Below are 25,048 nucleotides of genomic sequence, written 5' to 3' on the forward strand. Positions count from 1 at the left end.
GATGGACTATAGCAAGTCCCAGGTTTCTGACCTATGGGGTTTGAACATCCAGGGAAAATTGTTGGTACTGGAAAGAAAGCTTTGGCCTCAAGCCGCATCAATGCTTCCCTGGAGTGAATCAAGAGGGACGGCCTCTATTCATTAGATCCATTTTGGGTCTTCCGATCTGCAGTCAGAAAGCAGGTAAATAGTTGCACCTGCATACTATAGTTTAAAAGGGTGTTTATTTACTCAGTCACTCTCTCTTATTAATTGGGGAAAGAGGCTGGAATCCAACATAGAAAGAGAAAACTACTATTTATAACTAAACTAAACTTGGGTCCTTTCATACTTTGGCATATATTTACTAAACTGCGGGTTTCAAAAAGAGATGTTGCCTATAGCAACCAATCAGATTCTAGCTGTCATTTTGTAGAATCTACTAAATATATGAAAACTATTTTTCAAACCAGCAGTTTAGTAAATATACCCCTTAGAGAAGGATTGTCAAATATATTAGTTAGAGCTGTACTGGGCAGTATTTATTTTGTTGCTTTAACAGCGCGGCAGTTCGTAACAGCTGTACCGTAACATTGGACTGCTGCGACTCTTTATGGTTGCTGTGTGGAAAAGTGTCCCGTCTACCCCAGCAGGTGGCGTCTGTACCCTGATCTTGTGACATATAACACACACACAGAGAGAAAATTATATATGGAAGCGCTAGTTCCAAAATCAAGTCCAAGAGCTGTCTTTCAAAACACCAATTCCACTACCTTGTTTGCAAGCAGCTGGCACCTCGTAAGTGACAGATGGTAAGTCCGGAAACTTGTTGTGTTTTAAACACAATCAGAGCAGTCAGCCAGCACACTCTCCCTGCCTGTCTCTGCGGAACGGACCTGCACATAGTGTGCAGCCGCCGGCAGCAAGCCCCTGCAATCGTTTGCGGCCTACCCCCCTGCTGCTGCCACTGTAACGCTGCCCCCCCTTCCTGGAGCCCCGCTACCATTGTATAAGAAGCACCCAATTTTGGACCCCAAATTTTTGGGAAAAAGGTGCATCTTATACATGGGGAAATACAGATATATGTTTTTGAATTTGTTTCAGTAATCCATCCTTGAGGATCATCTTTACCCATTGTAAGGAGTCATGTATACACTCTTGTTCTTGACTATCCTCCAATGGTTCCTGGTGTTCCGCAATGAATGCCTGAAAAATATCAATATTTAAAAATTATGGATAAGTGAGAAGGCTGAAGTATGCCACCTAAAAAAAGTGCATAGAAACCTGGATGTATTGTTATTTCTGTGAGATAATTGATAAAAATATCTTATGTACAGTGATGTGACAAAAGCAATTATACTCATGGCCTGTAATGATAATATCATGTGAGTAAAATGTGACTAGATACGGTATTTTTAAAAAACAAAACCACAACATGTATGGCAATAACGGTCTTTGTATTATCTCATTTGCTGGTAAGGCTCTACTCTTTCAAATAAAAAAAAAAAAAGGTGCCTCTTTACATTTTGAAGTAAGAGAGGTGTTGGCATTGAGGCATTGAGGCAGCGGGGCATGTGAGGCAAAAGATAATGAGCACGTGTCATGGGGAATATCAGAGAAAAGCTGGCGAGTGTTGTCAGGGTATTGATGGTTGAGGAGGGTCTGTGTGGGGAAGAGGCTTCTCCCTCATATGCCCCCTCTGCCCACATGCTTTACTCACATATGCCCCCCTATGCCACAGAGCAGCTTCAATCACACATGCCCCCCCCATGCCAGAGAGTAGCTTCAATCACACATGCCCCCCTACGCCAGAGAGCAGCTTCAATCACACATGCCCCCCTACGCCAGAGAGCAGCTTCAATCACACATGCCCCCCTACGTCAGAGAGCAGCTTCAATCACACAAGCCCCCCTACGTCAGAGAGCAGCTTCAATCACACATGCCCCCCTACGTCAGAGAGCAGCTTCAATCACACATGCCCCCCTACGTCAGAGAGCAGCTTCAATCACACATGCCCCCTATGTCAGAGAGCAGCTTCAATCACACATGCCCCCTATGTCAGAGAGCAGCTTCAATCACACATGTCCCCCTATGTCAGAGAGCAGCTTTAATCACATATGCCCCCCTATGCCAGAGAGCAGCTTCAATCACATATGCCCCCTATGTCAGAGAGCAGCTTCAATCACATATGCCCCCCTATGTCAGAGAGCAGCTTCAATCACACATGCCCCCCTATGTCAGAGAGCAGCTTCAATCACACATGCCCCCCTATGTCAGAGAGCAGCTTCAATCACATATGCCCCCTATGTCAGAGAGCAGCTTCAATCACACATGCCCCCCTATGTCAGAGAGCAGCTTCAATCACATATGCCCCCCTATGCCAGAGAGCAGCTTCAATCACACATGCCTCCCCTTATGCCAAAGAGCAGCTTAAATCACATATGCCCCCTATGTCAGAGAGCAGCTTCAATCACACATGCCCCCCTATGTCAGAGAGCAGCTTCAATCACATATGCCCATCTATACCTGAGACAGCTTCAATCACACATGACCCCCTATGTCAGAGAGCAGCTTCAATCACACATGCCCCCCTATGTCAGAGAGCAGCTTCAATCACACATGCCCCCCTATGTCAGAGAGCAGCTTCAATCACACATGCCCCCCTATGCCAGAGAGCAGCTTCAATCACACATGCCTCCCCTTATGCCAAAGAGCAGCTTAAATCACATATGCCCCCTATGTCAGAGAGCAGCTTCAATCACACATGCCCCCCTATGTCAGAGAGCAGCTTCAATCACATATGCCCATCTATACCTGAGACAGCTTCAATCACACATGACCCCCTATGTCAGAGAGCAGCTTCAATCACACATGTTTGAGTCACACACGCTAATTCCCCGTTATATTACCCCTTCCTGCTGTAGCTCCTGCATTGACTACCATATAATTCCAGCAGGGTGCCTACACTGTGTGTGTACCATGTGACCGCAACCCTGTGATGTCATAGTGACGTCTGAAGATACCTAGACTGAAGATTTAGCCGTTCCTGTTTAACCATGCGAGCCCGGAAGTGCTTGTCAGGTAAACTTCCGCCACCAGCAACATGGCTGCGCCCGGGGGAAAGCTCCATGGGATCTCCAAAACGGAATATCTGAAGCGTTACCTGGATCCTGGTAGTTTAGGAGGAGATGATGGACCGGCGAAGAAGAAGAAGAAAAAGAAGAGGCCAGAAGGAAAGGGGTGAGATAGTGACAGGTTTCGATGATGGTGTATACAGAGATACCTGGTCACTGGCTGGGCAGACATGTACTAGTATGTAAGCTACATCGCAGTTTGCATCCTGGTTATATCATTTAATTCAGACTCAAGCAACTTGTGGTTCTACTAGTTTTCAGGCAACTAATCTAATAATATATAATCTAAATTGTGTATAGAACATGTAATTTAGTTCTGCCGTCTTGAAACTATAAGCCCAATGCAGCTCTAACAGTCGGTGTCATGTAGTGTAATTTGCATTGCAGTTTTCATCCAATATATATTATTTACCTTTGGTTATGATAGGGTCATAATTTGTAAGTCAAGGAAAAAGGACGCAGAACCTTCAGTGCTAGTTTCTCCCAGTGCTGTTGTGCAGTTCCTCATTGCCAGTGTCTAGGACCCAGTTTGTCACCCACTATTAGCCCTTCCCCTCCATTAGAATCACTGAGTATTTACCAGTCAGTACTTATTACATTACTGGCTATTTCCCCTTATCATAGCCTGCAGTGACTGCTGCCTCTCTGTCTCTATTTTTAAAGAAAATAAGAGGCAGAGGTGGAGTTTAGAGTGTTGGAGCACTGCAGACAGTGGTAAGATTTTAGATGGGAATGGTGACAATGCAAGGTTGTTTATCAGTTGCAAGCTTGGGGAAAGACTCTTGGAGTCTGTACTCCAAGAACATATTGCTAGGTAATTGGCTGCAGACAAAATTAACCCTAGCGTTTGTGTGTTAGGGAATTTAGACTGTAAGCTCCAGTGGGGCAGGGACTGATGTGAATGAGAAATGGTCTCTATACAGGGCTGAGTAATTTGATAATATTGCAGTTTGCAAAATAATAATAATATTACAGTTTGTGTCCAATGTTTCATCATCACTGTTAATTTGTAAAATGCCACAAAACTAAGCAGCGCCTGTACAGTGTGTATAACAATTTCATACATAAAAACAGGACAAGTACTTGGGCGTTTGACAGAGGATAGAGAGGACCCTCCCTGCTTGTGAGAGCTTACAGTCTAGAGGGAAATGGCAAAGCTGAGACAAAAGGAGCTAGTGGGACTCCAAAGTGGAGATTGGGACTGCAATTGTAATTTCCAAAAGCAGTAGAATCAGGTAGAGATAGTATAGGCTAAAGTGAAGAGGTAGGTTTTAAGAGAATTATTAAAAGTTGGGGGAGAGTCTGGTCAGGTTGAGTAAGGTTTTCCAGAAGTGGGGAGCTGCTTGGTAGAAGTCTTGGAGGTGGTAATCGAAGAGGAACAAGGCACATATTTAAGGAAATTCTCACCACTGCATTTAGGATAGATTTTAGTGATAAGGGTTTTGGTAGTATCCAGAGAAAGAAAGGGGGGCATGTTCTGTATAATGTTTTGAAGGAGGTGACAAGATGACAGTGCTAGTGACTAGATGTGTGGCGAAAAGTCTAGGATGACACCAAGTCAAAGGGCATAGGGGACTGGGGAGGGCTTGATGTCAATGTTGAGGGTTACTTGCGGGGGAGGTTTTTGACACTACGGACACTGATGAGCTTAGTTTTGAATGTTTTGAGCTTTAGGTAGTGTTGGGATATCCATTGGGGATGGGGGAGATAAGGGGTAGAGGGATAGATTTAAGCGTTGTCTGCATAAAGGTGCAACAGGGAGGCTTGAGAAGTATATTAATTACCTGAGAGAAAAGTAGAGGGCCGAGAACAGTGCCTTGAGGCCCATAACAGAAAGTGGAGGGAAGTACAAAGGTAGGAAGGGAGCCAGGAGAAAACAGTGCTGTGAAGGGTGTGCAAGAGAAGTGAGTGGTCTACTGTATCAAGAGCATTAGTGAAGTCAAGGTAGGATAAGTAGGAAGAAGTGACCTTTCAATTTAGCTGTGAGTGAGGGTAGTCTTGGTGGAGTGTATAGGGCAGAAGTCTGATTTCAGAGGGTTGATGGGAGTGAGAAAGCGTTCAGAAACTGCTAAACATGTTTGAAAGGAGAGAAAAGAAATGGGGACATTATTGGAAAAAGAGAGGTAGGGTCGAAATGGGTGTTTGAGGATAGAAGAGATGAGCAAATGTTAAGCCGGAAGGGAAAGTGCAGGAGGAGAGGGACAGGTTCAAGTGAGCTAGGTGCGTTTGTTGTGGTGGGATATGAGCAGAAGAGCTGGGATTGAACGGGATTAAGAGGACAGGTTGAGGGGGGTGAGGAAGAGATGAATATGAAGACCTTGCACTCTGTAACAGGAGAGAAGAAAACCTGAGGATGGATGGGGGGGGAATGGAGTGGAGGAGAAGGTGAGTGTGGTGTTCTGGCAAGGGGAGCTTTGTGACAAATATTTTGTTAGTGGTGAAGTCGTGGTTAGTGAGGGATATATATATATATATATATATATATATATATATAAACAAAATAAGTAGGAGGGGGCGCCACATAGTATAATACTGTATTCAACAATACAGATAGGTGTACCGCAAGCCAGAATTTAAATCACCAAGTGGACATAGGCACTCAGGTATTAGAAGTGAATCAGTAAGGATAAAAATTGAGAGCTGTTTATTTGTGCCTGGCAAGGGAAAAAATTCATCCTGCAAACAATTTGGGTCTCCATTTTCAGGGCTTCGCAATTTCAAGAGGTTTAGAAGCACTTGTAGGGGATTCAGTCACTTATTCGGGTGTCTGCATTATCTGACTTTAGCGTGGCAGCGCATTCTGTGTTGAACTTGGCTGAGGATTATTTCCTAAGGACTCAGTGATCTGGATCTTTGGCAATGTGGTAGCGTGATAGTTACTGAATCCTGCTGTCCTGTTCCAGCTCAAAGATACCCAGATAAGCATATATCTTAATTTTTTAATGTAAGTGTACATCTGTATTTTACTCTGCAATAAATGTGTAACCATATGGTATTACACTATGAGAGCCTTCCCCCTTTTTTCCTTTATATAAATGTGGCTACCACTGAGGATATATGAAGTGCCTATTCATGCTCCTGTAAGTGTTGAGAATAACACTTCACCAACCTGAAGGGGAATCAAAGCTACTCTAATCTATGAAGGGACCGACTATACCTACAGATAAGCTTTAAAGTTCTTTTATCTGGTACGCATATTGGTATAGTGTTGGTGGTCTTGGAAATATTTCCTCCTCTGTGTGTTTTTATCCTTACTGATTCACTTCTAATACCTGAGTGCCTATGTCCACTTGGTGATTTAAATTCTGGCTTGCGGTACACCTATCTGTATTGTTGAATACAGTATTATACTATGTGGCGCCCCCTCCTACTTATTTTGTTTTAGATTATTCCAGTCCACCAACTGGCTTTGTGGGAACTTTGGCAGCCTCCTGAACATAGGATATCCACTTCTTCCAAAGGACAATATTTGAATTGGAAATCTTCTCAGAGTTACGCGCTGTACTATCTATTGTATTTGTTTATATATATATATATATATATATATATATATATATATATATATATATATATATATATATATATATATATATATATATATATATATTGGCAGACCCGTGACTGGTGCACTGTATAATTAGCCGATTGTTGAAGAAATTGAAGGTTACGTGTTTAGCAGAGGCAATTGCACTGAATTATAATGTATCAGCTGAAAAACAAAATATTTACTGTTCTTTTATGAATATGACTTGTTTGGTGAAAAAAAAAAAAAGCAAGTAACTTTAAATAAGAAAAGATTATTTTTATATTAAATTTACCCTCATGTGGCGTAGTATTGATAATAAAGTTTAAAGGTGATGGTAATAAATTGTTATCTGCATCAATTAATTTCAGTGCTCAGTAATCTGCATGCAACGATTATATAGTTAATATGTGTATCGGATATAAAACAACTGAAGAGTTTAACACTTTAAATAAATAATATTTAATGTTATCTAACGGAAGCGATAAGCATCCATATATATGAACTCTGCAAATTAAGAGACCAGGGTGCATGTGTTGTTAAGCTCCAGTGCGTTTATGCTCTCTGTAACAAGGGCTCGTTAAAAAATGCAATATGCACATGGGCCGATGGCTAAAGCACTTTGGTCTTTGTGATCCCCAGAAATGCAGTTTCTATATTTTTATTTTGTTTAAAGATTATTATTTTTTTTAAATATAGTTCACTATGTCTTCCCCCGAGATGAGGTTGTGCGACCTATCTGTAAGAAAAGATATAGAGGATCTCAGGAGCTATTTGATACAAATATATTATCTTTGGTATAAGTTCAATTTACACCTTATATCAGGCACTTTATTAACTTTTCAAAATATTGCACTATAAGGTGCCTGTATCTTCTCTATTTCTTCAGATCGGCAATACCAGAGTATATTTCAGAGTGTGTTTTATATTGGACATTTTGTTTTATGTAATTCTTTATTAAACTATTTAGCTCCTGTGATTTAAATGTATGTTGTTGTTAACATACACATTTAGTACATGTTATTTGCTCCTCTTTTAAAGTGGAACTGGAATCTTTTCTTGCAGAATGTGATGCATTATAATTGAATATTGATAAATGTTTATGCTCTGCAGTATATTGCGCAAAACATGTTATAATATTTTGGGCGAAATTACATAACTTGGTAATTCCATGTAAACATTCCTCGTGTTAAACAATATGCTTCTTTTTGCAGAGTGTAAAATCTGTGGCAGGTGGATCATTTTAAATAAACAATATGGCAGCTGCCACTGATGGTAATAAATGCAAGCACACAGAGAAATTTGGTTCTCTGTGCCAGGTCATTTTACCGAATATGGATTAAAAATAAAGTGTAAATTATTGCCTGTTTTCTAATTGTTTTGGATTTGTCTCTGTCACTCATTAGTTTGGATGTATGTTGCTACTAAAGCAGGGGTGCACAACTTGTTTCTAGGGACTTGAATTGGGGTCCCATAATCCCAGATATGCTATACATTCTGTTGGAAGCTGCCCAGAACAATGATAAACTGACATTGCTTTTGGCTGGGTACACCCTACAGAAAATTTCTCCTGACAATTTTACTAATGACTGAAAGTCCCGATCTGCATGCCAATTTATACGTACACACTATATACATGTTTTACAAGATTTACCTTCACATCTGTGCTGTTCAACTGTCATAACCATCAGCTGATAAAATTGTGACTCTGTCAACTCCAGAGAGGTCTGCCTACACTGCTGGTTGTGAGTGCATAGACACTGCAGAATTTGCCCATCATCATATATAGAGATTTTTAGTCCATTTATAAAATAAAATCAAACAGTACAATTTGCTTTGGTACTATAAAATATGATCGTGGGAGAGTATTTGCTAATACAATATCGGACCTAACGGTCGTTTATTGTATGATTGGCACGTTAATCGGGTATAAAACCTGTAGTGTACCCAGCTTTACTTAATCGAACGAGTGTTAAGCTTAAGCTAGGTACACACTACAGGGTTTTTGTCCAATAATCGGCTCAACCAGCTGACATACGGCCCTTCGTTCAAAAGTCGGGTCAGTGTGTGTAGTGACACGATGGTCGAAAGTCTGCCCAAATGGACGATTGTCGCCTCATTTGGTTGGTCGTACCGTTAAATATTTTCGTTCCAACCTCGTTTCCGTTGTATAGTGTGTATAAACTTCCGACCGATGTGTATGAAATTGCAATCATTGCTCACGACAACATGGCTGTAAAAAGTCGCTAAAGGGACGTCCGCTCTTCCCTTTATCTTCTAAAACAAGGCTAGTGTGTATGCAGTCCATGGATGTAAAATCGATCGGCATAAAAAGTTGGTGGAAAATTCTGTAGTGTGTACCCAGCTTTAGTTTACATTGGATTTGCCAACATTGTTATCTTTAAAGCAACATCTAAGGATTTGACTAGATACCTGTTTTAAATTAAGGGGATTTTGTTATTTGTTTTTCTGTTCTCTTCCCCTGAGAAGTAGAACCTGTCTTTATTGTTACTGTGCTCCAAAGATTCTGAATCTACTTTCCCTCATTAGCATACTAGAGCCATTGGCCTTTCACAGGAAACAAAGGACATTACAAATTATTGATATCCAATAAAGTATGTATTTTGGCACAAGTAGTAAGAATAACATATAGCTATTATTTATATACTGTATAAGAAAGTGTTTATATCATGGCACAATATAAGTTTTACCCAATGTAATTTCAGGTTGATTAATCCATATTCACCACCCCACATCATGTTGACTTAATTTTGATGCTTTTATTTTTTTTCCTTGTCAAACTTTTTTTTTCAACTTTTGTTGTTGTGTTTTGTTTTTTTAATTGTGTAGTTGTTGTTTTTGTGCCTTTGTAGTGTTTGTCTTCTATATTGGTCTCACCTTTTTATTGATTACCTGCTCTATGTTATCTTTGTCATTATGCTAATAGTTTAACTTCTTACGTCTTAGCATGCGTATAGTAGATGATGATGCTGAAGATTGGAAGAAAGAGCCAAAGAAAAAGGAAGAGCCAGTGGACGAGGAAGACGACCAACCAGTGGTGAGAACCATTGATTCTGTCGTTTAAGACGTACTGTAGATGTAAATGTCCTAGATAATGATGATTATGTGTGTGTGTGTATGTGTATATATATATATATATATATATATATATATATATATATATATATATATATATAGTGTATGTAGATTATATACAGCCTAATTTAAATAATTCTAAAAGCTATCTAAATTGAGCTGTGGTATATGTAAAAATACAAAATCGTGATTTATTTCATATAACAAATAAATGTACTTCAAATAAGATGCTTCTCAAGTAAAAGGCAATATTTGACAAATTTAGTTTTGCTAAATATGAAATTAAAACTTAATTATTGAAGAGTTCCTCCAGAATAGAAATTCAAATCCCAAAATACTTGATCTATAAAGAGGCGCTCAGTCACCATAAATCCATACCCACACTAAGGGCCTATTAGCTGGTCTATTGTATCACAAGCCTCATTTGAAGGTTATTCTTTGCTTAATATATGGATGCTGACTGCCAGAACATCTGCAAATCTCTCTTCATCTCCTGCAAGTTATCTTATTGTGGCCACACACACTGAGCTAAGGGTATCCATAATCCACTAATGGACGGAAAGGTATGATTTGACAACCTCGGTGCAAGTATTGATTTATGGTGATTGAGGTCCTCTTTTTGAATACAGTATTTTTTTGCACTTGGATTCTTGATCTGAATTAACTATATTTTTACCTATCTTGTGAAGTTCATTTATGTTTTATGAAAGAAACACAACAAAAAAAATGGGTCTATTCACTTTGTGTATTTCTTCTGGTGACTAGTATACAATGCAGAGCCTAGTGTACTACACAGTACATTCATTTGGATAGTATGCAAAGCTAGACCCAATATAATAGCTTGTGGGAAAGCTAGAGTCAATCTCAAGGCTAGTGGGCAAGCTGAGCCAGATGTACTCAACTGTACCCTCGTTGGCTGCAAGTCTCTCTGTTACCAGGAGACTGAGCTTCTATTAGCCAGTTGTTTTACTGGAACACTTGATCATTCCTAAAATACTTTCACAGAAAAGCATAATAAAAGCAATAACTTAGAAAAAGCAATAAGTTTTACAGAAAAGCATAACACTATTTAAAGAGCCACTTAACCCAGAAAATAATTTTTCAAACATGAAAGTAAAATTCATTATTCAGTGTGAAGAGTTGTAGTCGAATATCAGGTAAGTGTTTCCTTCCTACTCCCTTAGGGACAACTGCAACTTCTCCACATCTTTAGGACAGTGGGGCATATTTATCATACGGAAAAGCCCTATGGCTGGTGATATCGGGTGTTTTTGCTGGTAATAGGCCTTTGTACTACATACATGTACCTTTGCAATGCTTCTTATATTATTGCCATCTCAGGATGGCGCGGCAAAGCGGTAAGCTAACCCTGTTGACTTCTGGCCTGTATCGCTGAGACAGCCGAGTATCTCTCAGCTGCCTTGGAGAGATTTTATTCAGAAATTGCTGCGGTAGGTGATTTTTGTTTCTTAGTGCTACTATAAGTGAGAGTAAAACAAATCGGCCTTATCACCACATATTAATAAATAGATCTCCGTGTCTTCATGTGATCCCATAGAAGTGAAAAATCCTGCCCCTAATTTACAAGACTGCCAAGCTGTCGGTCACTGTCTACTTATTTAATTAGAGAAACACCTTCTTCCTTTCTAGTTTGACAGAAGAGTGTGTAGCTGTTTCATGTATATTATTCAGCGTGGTAATATTTTGTTATACTGGATGTTAATGAGAAATTGTGCCTTAAACTTCAAAGAGCAGAAATCTCGTTATAAATTGGGGTGCTTGAATTTAAAATATATATTCAGTTCTACTTTTAGAGGGAATATTTGGTATTTAGATAAAAATCCTTCCTCCACAAAACACTTTTACTTTTGCCAAATCTGTCTTAGTGGTAACAATGTGTACTATGACTGTCCTGGTTCATCTTGTTGAGTGCTTCACATACATGAATCAAATTAGATTCAGATCACTGTTGTTAGTGGCAGATAACATTCTTCCTGTTCTATATAGGTGGCAGAGTTTGTAGATGAACGCCCAGAGGAAGTTAAACGCATGGAAGAATTCAGGAACAGCAATAAGTGGAAACTGATACAAGGTGAGTAGTTACTATATACACTGTTTACTATTGTGATTTTACACGCAGTAAACTTAGGTTCATGGGTAAAAATTGAGGAGATGAGTTGTCATTTGGTTGTTGATGGCACGTTAGTGTCCACCTTTGTCTGCAGAAGTTTTGGTTCAGTAAAGTATTGGAAATTTTGTTTACCATGTAGTTTTTTCTACATGTATTGTAGCTGTAGCATTCTATAAGCCTATAGGTACTTGTGCATTGAAATTGCTTAAGCATCTGTCCTAAAGTGCTGATGTCAGGTATACTTTAATACTGCTCTCTGTCTAATTATTTCCTGCTAAAGGGATATGCATCTAAAGGACTGATTATATGTATGTCCGTTCTATCGAATTATTGCGTCAGCAGACTACTGTCTGTGACTTGGCACAGTGTTGTCCCATAGGGAAGCAGAGTGGTCTCACTAACGGCTTTGCTTCAACAAGCCATTTTGCTAATCGAAGCCATTATCTCTGCGTAAATAGTGCATGGTTTCAAGGTTAAACTGATACAGTTTATTTGCTTAAAACTAATTGTGATTTCTATCGGACAGAAGCCCTGCCATTTCATTGGCTCTCCACACTAACACCGCATTCTCATCCCTGCTAATATGGAAAGATCCTTTTTTCTACCACTGAGAGAGCAGCATAAAAGTTGCAACAGGAGCTTTTATTACTATTTTGTGTTGTAGTACAAGATGCAGGATATATATGTGTGGTGCAGAGGGAATCTGTTATGCTAGGTACAGTGCAATGTAAGGTCTGCATAGGACTCTGAGATACATTAGGTAGTTATGCCCCTTGCATAGGGCAGTGTATGAGCGACATAGGGTGAAAGTGAGTACAAGGCTGTTATACTGGGCACAGGGCAGTATATGGTGGGCATATGACTGTTTTGGGTAGAAGGCTTTGCTCTTCTGGGCATAACGCTGTATGGATTCAAATGGTGGGTATGAAGCTTTTGTGTTGGACATAGGACTGTAGTTGGCTTAAGGCATACTGGGCACAGATACCCTGGACATAGGAATGTTGGGCATGAAACGCCTATGTTTGGTACAGGGAAATATATGCTGGGCAAATGACTATTTTGGACGGTATATTGTGGGCCTGAAGTTAAGCTGGGTACAGACGCTACAGTGTGTGTATATATGTTTGGTCGGCATGAGCCTTTAGGCAGACCACGGTGCTTTATATTGTGGGCTTATTATTATTATTATCCTTTATTTGTTAGGTGCCGCAAGGTATCCACAGCGCCGTACATAGTACAAACAGTAAACCATACAGGGTGAAACAGTACAGAACAGTAAACATAAAGTACCAATGCTTCAGAAGCTCCGGGCAGACAAATGGAGTAAATACGGAGCAGAAGAGTAGGTATGGAGACAGGAGGGGAGAGGAGGGGGCCCTGCTCATTCGAGCTTATATCCTAAGGGAGGTTGGGGGGCTTAGTGTGATGAGCATAGGTCTGTTATGCAAAATATTAACTTTGTCTTGCCATGCAATGTACACCAAATATTTGTTTATTTTTCTTTTGTTCTAGCTTTCAGCATACTATGTATGGTGCCCTAGGTATATTCATTCTTGCTGTACCATACATGCAATAATCACCCTGCTGAGCTTTGTGCTTTCTACCCTCCAAGATAGTTTAAAAAATATATATATTGTCTTTGTAAATGTTTGTTGATGGTAGGATCAGATAACTGAGTTAAATGTGTGTAATTCATTACAGATGATGGTTCCCCTGAAATAGAAACATCCCAGGCCGAAGAATTAAGGTACAGTAATCATTTGTTTTTAAATACATATGTATATACAGTTTATGAGCAAAACGTAGGCACTGGGGACGTTTCTGTAAACTGGTGCTCAGGAAAAATTTGCATTAACGCAGCATCAGATTGGTTGCTATGGAATACAGCACTGTTCCCAACTTTGCCTTTCCCATTGTCTCCTGTGTTTGTCATTTGTGAGATGTATTGACTGTTTTATGTATAAAATGTATACACATATTTTTGAATTGATGACTATTGATAAATGTCATAGGTATAAGCAGTAATAAAGGAATAGTATTACATCATGTTGTATGTTGCTTGTACTTTTTGCCTCCTTCATGAATGGCAGTTACATCACTAAAAGATTATTTATAGATTGTATTTCAAAATAAACGTTAATTATTAAACCGTGTCTTTGTTTATATAAAAATCTTGCTCTCTGGGAACATTGACAATCTAAAAATGAAACGAAGAGTAGTAAAATGGAGAAATTAGTAATAAAATTATTTATGAGAAAAATAAAATATGAAAAAAAAAAAGGGAGAAATTAAGATAACACCTACCTGTCTTGCAATAAAGTACGCTTTAGGAGACTTTTTTATCATTTGAGACATTATGCCTCTATATTTATAATTACAGAGATGAGTAATGTGTCTCCTCTGTTCACCTACCCCAAATTTATAAAAAAAAATCATACTTAATAACTGACAATTTTATCCCATTGAGAAGTTTTTTTTAGCTGGATTTATCCAATGTAGTACTATACATTTTCTTGCCATAAATAATCATTCTTGAAATTTCTAGATCTCCATGACTTCCCCAGACCCTAATAAACACCCCAGTGGGTAATCAACTCCACTATATATAGTTTTTACATCTGAAACATTTTGCCAGTATGTGAATCATTTTGGGTGTCTCTATGACGTATGAATAACACCACGGGCAGTGTTTTGGCATTGAGGGTGAAGAGCAAAAACTGATCAGATGTAATGTGCACTATAAAAATAAAAAATTGTTTTTCTATACTAGGTTATAAGATATACCTGTGAAATATCCAACCACATATCATCCGATATTAAACATATGTCCTCCGTCCGTCCATCAGTTGCAACAATGAATTGTACAGTCTGGATATCATGCCTTTTGTATTATTAACACTTTGGATATAATATATTATGAAACGTTTCACATATGCCACCTTAGATCATTTTTTGAGCATGCATTGTATATAAATATTTATTTAATAAGCAATTTAGGGGCTAGATTTACTAAGCTGCGGGTTTGAAAAAGTGGGGATGTTGCCTATATCAACCAATCAGATTCTAGCTTTCATTTATTTAGTACCTTCTACAAAATGACAGCTAGCATCTGATTGGTTGCTATAGGCAACATCCCCACTTTTTCAAACCCGCAGTTTAGTAAATCTAGCCCTAGGAGTCGATCATCTTCTTTCGCTTGTGTGAAAGATTTAATTGCATCAACTGCCTGGAAATTACCTTATATGTTTGTGATTGGTGGGCATCTCTAAGTTTAAATCACTCTGACACCGACCCACACTTTACATATAAGATATAGTGTGAGTATTTAATTTATTAACACCACCATCTCTGTATCTTCATAAGCCTTAAAATGGTTAACAGAGCATGCTAAAATCTCAATTTCCATTTGTACATCGCTGCAGAGCATGCTAGCGCTATATAAATATATGATCATTTCTCTGTGCCACGAGATGTTAAACTGCAGTGAAGTACAAATAAGTATCCAGCAAGGCAAATTACCATTATTGAGAGAGAGAGTCCATTCACAGAGCTCTATCGAAAACGAATCCGATTGTGACGTGCTCTAAGGTTGTAAATGTTTCTTCCAGAAAATTGTTGAAGTTAAAACATATTTTGGTATCCACATATGTATGTGTTTGGCACTTTTTAGAAGTAGTTATAAATAAATAGATTTCAGGCCAGTGTCCGTCACTTTGGAATTGAACTCCTCTATAGGGAATGTCAGGTACCTGCAATATTAATCGAGCTTGAATAGAGAAATTAACTAATTCTGTTTTGTGTCACTGTGTACTTTAATGAGCATGGATAAAAGAAAGAATGCCAGAGAATTGTCTGAGGTGGCTAAACATGGACAATCTCAAATGTTACGTTTTGTTAACAATTTGGTTATCACATTCCAAGATTCCTAGTAAACCAAAAGAAGAATTCCAGAGCAAGACGCAAAGTTAGAATCCATGTATTGTAAACCTATTTAAAACATTATAGCTGTTGTGTAGCAGTTTTTTGTAATTCAGATAAAATAATGCAAATATTAAGCATACTTAAGATTCAGAAAAAGTAGCTTGTCTGTATTCTGTCTTCTTCCTTCCTCCATATCCAAATATGTTGGACCTTGTAGTTCTCTTCTCATCTGCTGATGATTTTAAAAGTTCCCTACATACAAAACTCCTAATAAAAAATGGCTAAATGGACATTTCTTTTTAATTGATAAAAAACACAAGTTAAAACCCTTGCATTGTTACAAAAAGTTAATAGCTTATCTGAAGTCCCATTAGAGCAAGGATCACAATCATCACTGGTTCATCGATTCCTGGAAGAAATTTCTCTAAGAGCAAATACAGTACATCAGCAGTCAAGGACACCGATTGCTACGTTGTAGGGAAAAATGCCATTGGTAAAGTAATTAGGAAATGGTATCGGTGTTTCTGAAGAATTTTAACAATCAAAGAGTCTCAAATATTGTTTCAATCGATCCTTGTCATATCTTGTTATGCATTTTAATATAGTTTTTATCTTATTTTATTGTCTATTATTTATGACTTTAAATAAGTGTAAGAGGTAATATGCATCTGCCATCTAGTCTGTGATACTTCTCAAGGGTATAACATGATTCTCACTAATTGCCCATCATTTCCCATTAGCATATACCCTCAGACATTTTTTTGTAGATCTTTTTATATAATTGAAATCTTTGGTATGTCCTAAATCAAAAAACTTGATGGTTTGAGAGTTATCATAGTTTATAAAACACAACTTAGGAAATTGATCTTAATTGTATGACCTTAATGAATTACAAAAAAAAAAATCTATATTCTGACTTCTATTGCAACTCTGAATATACTCAGTCATTTACCAGGTGGTGGGGTGGGCATCCTCCTATCCCCCAATTGTACCTTTCGTGTCATCTCTCCTGAGCACTCCCTTTATTTTTCCTCCTTTTGAAGTCCACTCTATCTCTTCTACCCCATCCATCTTCGTCTTTGTCATCTACCTCCCCCCCAGTCCCACTTCCTAATTTCTTGATAATGTTGCTGCCTGGCTTTCCCCACTACCTCTTCTCATACCCTCCCCTCCATCATCCTAGGTGACTTTAACATCCCCATCGACAACCCCACAGACCCCATCCTTCAAACTTCTGGCCCTTTCTCCCTCCTTTGGGCTCTCACAATGTACCATTTCTCCTGCCCACTGTCTCGGTCATTCTCTTGACCTCTGGCTTCTCCAACTCTCCCCTCCCACTCTGACCAACATCTCATCTCCTTCTTCACCTCCTGCACCCTTTCCCATGTACAAATCTACCTTTGCTAGACGCAATCTTGATGCTCTTGATCCTGCTTTTTTTCGCCTCCTCATTTTAAACTCCCCTCTATCCACCCTGGCCTGCCCCTGCCCCAACCAGGCGCCCTCACTCTACAACCACACCGCCACAACCGCTCTTGACTCTGCTGCCCCCAAATCTTCTGTCCACCTTCGCCGCTCTAGACCCCAATCTTGGCACTCCAAATTAACGTGGTTCCTTCAAAAATGCACACGTACCACTGAACACCACTGGAGGAATTCTCGTTCCTTGGCAGACTTCCTCCATTTCAAGTTCATCCTCTTATCCTACAGTTCCACCCTCTCCCTCACTAAACAATCCTTCAAGTCTCTCATCTCTTCACAGTCCTCCAATCCCACCGCCTTTACGACATTTTCAACACACGCCAACCCCCACTCCCATCCCATCCTCCCTTACTGCCCTGGACTTAGCCTCAATTTTGGAAGTGAACAAGGAGGCAATCAGACCCGAAATCTCCTCCTTCCATCACTCTTTTGCCACACCTACCATTCCACCCTCCTCTCCCTCCAGCCAACACCTCTTGTGCTCATTCTGCACCACTACGGATGACAAAGTTGATTCTCTCATATTATCCACCCTCAACCTGTCCCCTGGATCCCATCCCCTCTCGCCCCCTTTCCTCCCTCTCCCACACTGCCTGCTTCAACTGTGCTCACCTCTTCAATCTGTCACTCTCCACTGGAATCTTCCCCTCATCGTTTAAACCTGCACTTGTCTCACCGACTCTTCTAAAACCCATCTTGGCCTCACCCTATCTCTCTAACTACCGCCCCATTTCTCTTCTCCCTTTTGCGTTCAAAATACTTGAGCAGCTTGCCTACAACCATTTAGGCAGCTATCTGTCTGTTAACTCCCTCCTACACCCTTTCCAGTCTGGCTTCTGCCCCCTCCACTCCACAGAAACTGCCTTGACCAAAATCACCAATGATCTTCTCTCAGCCAAATTCAGGGGCCACTTCTCCTACTCCACACCCTTCACACCATGGGCTTTTCTGCTCCCATCCTTTCATGGTTCTCCTACCTCGCCAAACGCTTCTCCTCTGTTTATACCTCTGGTTCCTCCCGCCACCCCCTTCCCATCCATCCTTCCCATAGGAGTCCCACAGGGTTCTGTCCTTGGCCCTCTGCTTTTTCTCTGTACACCTCCTCCCTGGGTGGTGATCTCATCAGTTCCTTTAGCCTCCAGTACCACCTCTGTACCGATGATGCTTAACTCTATCACTCATCTCCTGATCTCTCCCCTTTCCTCCTCTCTTGGGTGTCCAGTTGCCTCTACACCATCTCCTCTTGGATGTTCTTACACTTTCTCAAACTTAACATGGCAAAACTGAACTCATTGTTTTCCCTCCATCCCTCCCCATCTCTCTATCACTGTTGAAACACCACTATATCCTCTGTTCCCCAACTCCACTGCTTGTGTATCTTTCTTGACTCCTCCATCTCCTTCACATTTAATCTTTTGCCCAATCATGTAGCTTCCAGCTCCGCAATATCGCCCGTATCACACCCTTCCTCTCTCCGGATGCCACCAAAACTCTTATCCTCTCACTGAGCATTTGTTATCTCGACTACTGCCACCTTCTCCTTATAGGCCTCCACCTGCGCCCATCTTGTTCCTCTTCACTCTTTAAACTATAGTTAATGCTGTGGCTAGACTTATCTTCCTCTCTCGCTGCTCTACATCTTCCTCCCCTCTCTGCCAAACCTTTCACTGGCTCCCCTTCCACTACAGAATCCTCTTCAAATGCTTCACCCTCGCTTACAAGGCCCTCTCCAACTCTACTGCTCCCTACATATCCAACTTCATCACCGTACATACTTCCTCCCGCCCTGTCCGGTCGTCTAATGACCGTCGCCTTTCCTCCCCTCTGGTAACCACATTTCACTCCCTTATCCAAGATTTCTCCCATGCTGCACCCCACCACTAGAACACTCTCCCTCATTCTATCACCCTATTCTCCAGCATGTATAGCTTCAAACGGTCATTGAAAAACCTCCTGTTAAAAAAAAAGCCTACCAGTCCTCCTCTTAACCGTTTCACCATGTATATATCACCGTCTTTCATCTTCCATGTCTCTCACTCTTCTTGCCCTCAGATTCCCTTACATTGGCTCACCCACACGTATCACCCATTCAGTTGTGGAGGTGCAGTTGTTAAAGGCATATTTTGTGTTACTGAAATAAATAGAGCTATATCAGGACCAACCCTTTTAGTTTACACAGAATACACATCCTGCTCAGGTAACGGATTTTGATTAATGCCATTTATACATCTCAACTCGCGCAATCTCTGTATTCCTTGTCCCAACTCATACCATGACTCATATCAACAACTTCTGTAGGTTCAAAGAAAGAAAGAAGCACAGACAGGCTCTTCAAAATATATCCCAGTTGTTCAAATAGTCGCTAAAAAATTCAATATTTATTAACATTCAACATACATAAAGAAAAAATCCAACTCATTAAATAAAAATATATGGGCTTATAATTGCCTTTAAATTGTAACATAAATTGGTTAATAATTCCGGTGGTGCACACACCAGAATATGTTTGCTCATTAATATTTTCACGAAATATATAAATGGCTTTTTATCACATATTGCACCAGTTTCAGATGTTCTTCTTGTACAATATGAGGAAGACAATTACCTACCTTGTATGATTCGGAGGCATAAATGGTATTATTCAGACCGCTGCTTTCAGGGCTAATTAAGATCAAAGTGTCACTCAGTAAGTGGTAAACAGTATTTTCAGCTGCCCGACATAGTTCTTTATTCAGTCTCTCCTCAGCAGTACATAAAACACAGCTCCCCGTCTATTACCTTTTATGGCCCAATGACTTTGCTGTGTATATCGAACAGCTTCTGGACCTGGGTCTCTCTCTGCGACTTGTAAGCTTCAATAAAAACCTCCATGACCATTCAGGCTATGTTCTTACATCCAAAAAAGTCATCCTCTTATGCGTTCCTCCACCTAACAATACTGCAGGTTTCTCAGAGATGGACTTCTGTAGATTTATCATATATTTGCTGTATCTCATTCCAGATTCTATAGCACAATATCAAATTACAGTCTGTGAACCGTGCTCTTCTCAGTTTTAATTTCACCCTGGTATCATTACACACTGTTCCCAAACTGATAAGGGCCACAGTCTGAATAACCGTGGCGGTAATCCCTCATTTGGATGTTGTTTATATTTAAACCCAATAACTGCTTGGAATGATCAGACTGACACTCTAGTGCAAATAAACTATTATTTATTAGTACAGACTAAGAATTACATTAGCTTGGGTTATCTGGCGACTATATGTTCTTAAGTGGTCCGGAGAGCCCCAGTATCACGATTGACACTGGATAATTGTTAGTCAGGTGAACTGGACACCCATCTCTGGTTCCAGAAGAGGATGGGGAGGGTCATACTTTTACCTTAGATAGTTTTACTTGGTAATCAGTGTCCTTGTTTGATGATGCACTATAAGAATGGTCTGAAAGTTGGGAGGCCACACCGGGGATGAAGTTCTAGATGTAAAGTGAAGGATAGGGTAGCTTCCCACAGTGTTGTCTTGTGCAACACATTGGAGGCTACATAAATCCAGGATTACCTGAAGAAGAGGGCAATGCCACGCAGAGAAAATTTCTTCCATGTTTGGATGAAGTGGGGATGATTGTGATCCTTGCTCTGCTGAGACTTGAGATAAACTCTTGTTTTCATAAGAATAGTTTAACTGGTATGTGGGGTATCTTGTAGTTCTCGTCTCATCTGCTGATTATTCAAAAGGATCCAAAATATTTGGTTGAGGAAAGAAGATGATGGATTACAGTTAAGCCATTTTTTCTGAATCTTAAATGTGCTTAGTACTTTCATTATTTTATCTGAATTGCAAAAAAGCGCTATACTATATGCGTTCTCTTGCTCTCGTCTGGTGAATGTGTTTCAGTTGGTCCATCAGTGGCTGAGGACTGTGTGAGAGAAGCAGTGGATTCGTCTATTCATATGCAGAAAATTGGTGTGATTGATATATTCGATTGCATTATTGTGAAGTGATAGGAGCGCACAATAGGATTATAAAAGTACACATCAAGGTTCATTTACATTATTTTTCCTTAAAATATCTGTATAAGTTCAACGGATTCAGTTTTGATAACTCTTGATTTTGACTGGTGCAGTTTTATTATTAAAACTATGTTTCTTTCATTGCTAAGTCCAATTTTTATGTTTTGTGCTACCTGTAGGGAAAGAACGGATGTCTTCAAAACAACATCAGCTAAGGGGATTGGAACCAGTCCTCTGGTGTCTCCAGACCCCTCCCCACCTCGAAGTGGCAGGCATGACTCTCCAGACCCCTCCCCACCTCAAAGGAGCAGACATGACTCTCCAGACCCCTCTCCACCTCGCAGGGGCAGGCATGACTCTCCAGACCCCTCCCCACCTCGAAGTGGCAGACATGACTCTCCAGACACCTCTCCACCTCGAAGGGGCAGGCATGACTCTCCAGGGCCCTCTACATCTCAAAGGGACAGACATGTCTCTCCAGACTCTTCCCAACCTCGAAGGAAGAGACATGACTCACCAGACTCTTCCCAACCTCAATACAGAAAGTATAATTCTCCAGACTCCTCTAAACCTCAAAGAGGGAAACATGACTCACCACATCCTTCCCCACTCCGAAGAGCTAAATATGACTCGCCAGAGCCTTCTGCTCCTCGAAAAGGACAATTAAATCCTTCCCCTCGAAGAGGGGTAAAACATGATTCCCAGAAGCCTTCCCCTCCACAGCGAGGCAGGCGTGACTCCCCAGACGCCTCTTCACCGCGGCGGGGCAGGCGTGACTCCCCAGACGCCTCTCCACCGCGGCGGGGCAGGCGTGACTCCCCAGACTCCTCTCCACCGCGGCGGGGCAGGCGTGACTCCCCAGATGCCTCTCCACCACGACGGGGCAGGCGTGACTCCCCAGGCACCTCTCCACCGCGGCGAGGCAGGTGTGACTCCCCAGGCGCCTCTCCACCGCGGCGGGGCAGGCGTGACTCCCCAGGCGCCTCTCCACCGAGGCGGGGCAGGCGTGACTCCCCAGGCGCTTCTCCACCGCGGCGGGGCAGGCGTGACTCCCCAGGCGCCTCTCCACCGCGGCGGGGCAGGCGTGACTCCCCAGGCGCCTCTCCACCGCGGCGGGGCAGGCGTGACTCCCCAGGCGCCTCTCCACCGCGGCGGGGCAGGCGTGACTCCCCAAGCGCCTCTCCACCGCTGCGGGGCAGGCGTGACTCCCCAGGCGCCTCTCCACCGCGGCGTGGCAGGCGCGACTCCCCAGGCGCCTCTCCACCGCGGCGTGGCAGGCGCGACTCCCCAGGCGCCTCTCCACCGCGGCGGGGCAGGCGCGACTCCCCAGGCGCCTCTCCACCGCGGCGGGGCAGGCGCGACTCCCCAGGCGCCTCTCCACCGCGGCGGGGCAGGCGCGACTCCCCAGGCGCCTCTCCACCGCGGCGGGGCAGGCGTGACTCCCCAGGCGCCTCTCCACCGCGGCAAGGCAGGCCTGACTCCCCAGGCGCCTCTCCACCGCGGCAAGGCAGGCCTGACTCCCCAGGCGCCTCTCCACCGCGGCGGGGCAGGCGTGAATCCCCAGACTCCTCTCCACCGCGGCGGGGCAGGCGTGACTCCCCAGACTTCTCTCCACCGCGGCAGGCCAGGCGCGCCTCTCCGGACCAATCCCCACCACAGAGGGGCAGACGAGATTCCTCATATGATTACCCTCAACAAAGAAAAATACATGATTCTCCGAACATATTATCCTCACACAAAACTAAACTGAGACAGCAAGAAATCTCACCACCTCACAAGAGCACAAATGTTTCTCGAAAGCATCTGTCTCCTAGCAAGAACAAACAAATTTCCCATTACTCAGATCATGCCTCATCTCCACACTGTAGGAAAACACCTCATTCTTCTAGTCCATCTTCCATCAAAAGTAAAAAACATAACTCCCTGCCTCAGAAAAACCGAAATAGCTCACTGGACTTTTCCCAAAAGGCCGAGCAAGGAAAACGTCTGCATTGCACTGCTAAAGGATCAGCAACTAAAATGAGATCTGATTGCTCCCCTCCACGTACCTCCAGATGGCATGATTCAGATTCTGCCCCTTCCTCTACCCGGAACAGAGCAGTGTCACCACCACAAGGCAAATGGAAAAAAGGTGCGTTTGGCTATTGACATATAAATTAATTTTAATAACGTAAACCCAATTGTAAAGATGCAGAACTAAACTAGACATTCACTTTGTTATACATTTTCCATAAGCAACTCCTTAAGAGAAATGAATTGTGGTTTGGTCTGGTGGGCCACAGGATATCCACAGATTCCTTATATGTTAAAATATAAAAGCACTCGTAAATAGCTACCAATAGTATTGCAGCCTACTTATTATTAATACACAGATTTTAAAGCTTTGTTTAAATGCGCACTGACAAACAGAAGTCCTAATAAATTCATAGTGAATGTACGTTGATGGTGCCATATATTTAGAAAACAATGACTAATACATTCCTAATTCAGACTTTTCACTTTGAGTAATTATTCTTTCTTATGTTGAGCGTAGATTTACCTCATTTTTGTAGTGAAGCACCAGAGATGCCGTTCAGTATCATTGTAACTTTTATAGCTCCATTGAGTAATATGCTTGTGCAACATCTTGTTACAGCATGTAAAAATTATACCTTTTGGAAGACACTACTGGTCTCTCTAGAGAATGCTCTGTCCTCTGCAGCACAGTGCTTCACCTGCTTTAATCTGTTAGGAATATGGAACCTTTGTTGACAGTTCTTTATAGATGGCATGATTACAATGCATTGTTTTTTCTTCCCCACAAGTTAATATCTCCCATTTTTAGCAGCTCAACAAAAGGATTCCGATTCCGATTTGTCTCCGCCAAGGCATATGAAGCAGACACGGCAGCTTGGTTCAGACTCAGACTTGTCACCCCCTCGTCGTGCACAGAGGAGAGGCTCAAACTCCGACTCGGACTTGTCACCCCCTAGGCGCAAAGCCGAGTCCAAAAAAGATCATTTGTCTTCACAAAGAAGCAGGGGGTCCCAGGTAAAGTGATAGTCCTCCATGGGTGTGTAAGGGGTTTGAAGTGGATAGCCAGAATGTAATTGTCACTCAAATTAAGGTGACTACGAACCATCCAAAATGGCTTCAGCTCCTTTTAGTCCCAGTCTAAGAGTAGCATAGTGTTACGGAACGAACCTCAAACCTTTTTTTTTTTTATTAAGCTTTGTGTTAGACCTTGAGTACAAATACATATCTACATTTGATGTACCCATCTTTATTTAAATATGTCTGGCCTTCAATTAATGAATTGCTCATTCCAAGCTTGTGTATGGAGATGGATAAGGTTATACATAAAGTGTAAGCTGCCATATGACATGAGCTGTTAAATTTAGCGCTTTGTCATTATCAGCTTTGCGTTAACCAATTCTGCCAATTTTAGATGCTGTCTGGTGGCAAAGCTGGCCTGGTGTCTGCAGAGGTTCTGAGAGAAGAGAAAGAAGAACAGAGGAGGGCACAGAAAGAGAACAAACACCTTGAAGGTGAGCAAAGAATGTGCCACTGAATGTGTGCACCGGCATTTTGTTCAGGAGCACTGTAGCATATGTATTTTTAGGCATTAATGGAGAGTGTTTTTGCAGAGCATTATATCCTTTTAGAGGCTAAGTCAACCTTAATAGTAGATCATCTGTTTTGCGTTTTTGGAATCATTTGTATCAGGGCCCCACAACAAGGGATCTGTGATTGTACCTGGTCCTCACAGTGGAGAACCTGAAGCACATGCAGA

At 41.5% G+C, this 25,048-nt stretch overlaps 1 protein-coding gene across 2 annotated transcripts in view; it reads left to right on the forward strand.

Annotated features, from left to right (window-relative positions):
• The first annotated feature begins 3,055 nt into the window (after positions 1–3,055).
• The window catches only part of BUD13 (BUD13 spliceosome associated protein), a 34,976-nt gene continuing 12,983 nt past the window's right edge, over positions 3,056–25,048 (forward strand). The window contains exons 1-7 of one of the 2 annotated variants that reach the window (XM_075190424.1): positions 3,056–3,219; positions 9,604–9,694; positions 11,740–11,824; positions 13,565–13,610; positions 21,456–23,407; positions 24,101–24,306; positions 24,704–24,803. In XM_075190424.1, coding sequence (XP_075046525.1) covers positions 3,083–3,219; positions 9,604–9,694; positions 11,740–11,824; positions 13,565–13,610; positions 21,456–23,407; positions 24,101–24,306; positions 24,704–24,803 — 2,617 coding nt within the window. In that variant the 5' untranslated portion in view covers positions 3,056–3,082. The remainder of the gene's footprint in view (positions 3,220–9,603; positions 9,695–11,739; positions 11,825–13,564; positions 13,611–21,455; positions 23,408–24,100; positions 24,307–24,703; positions 24,804–25,048) is intronic. The other variant, XM_075190425.1, reaches the window with a different exon arrangement.

The sequence above is a fragment of the Mixophyes fleayi genome, chromosome 11 (assembly GCF_038048845.1).
Source record: "Mixophyes fleayi isolate aMixFle1 chromosome 11, aMixFle1.hap1, whole genome shotgun sequence".
NCBI classification, from domain to species: domain Eukaryota; kingdom Metazoa; phylum Chordata; class Amphibia; order Anura; family Limnodynastidae; genus Mixophyes; species Mixophyes fleayi.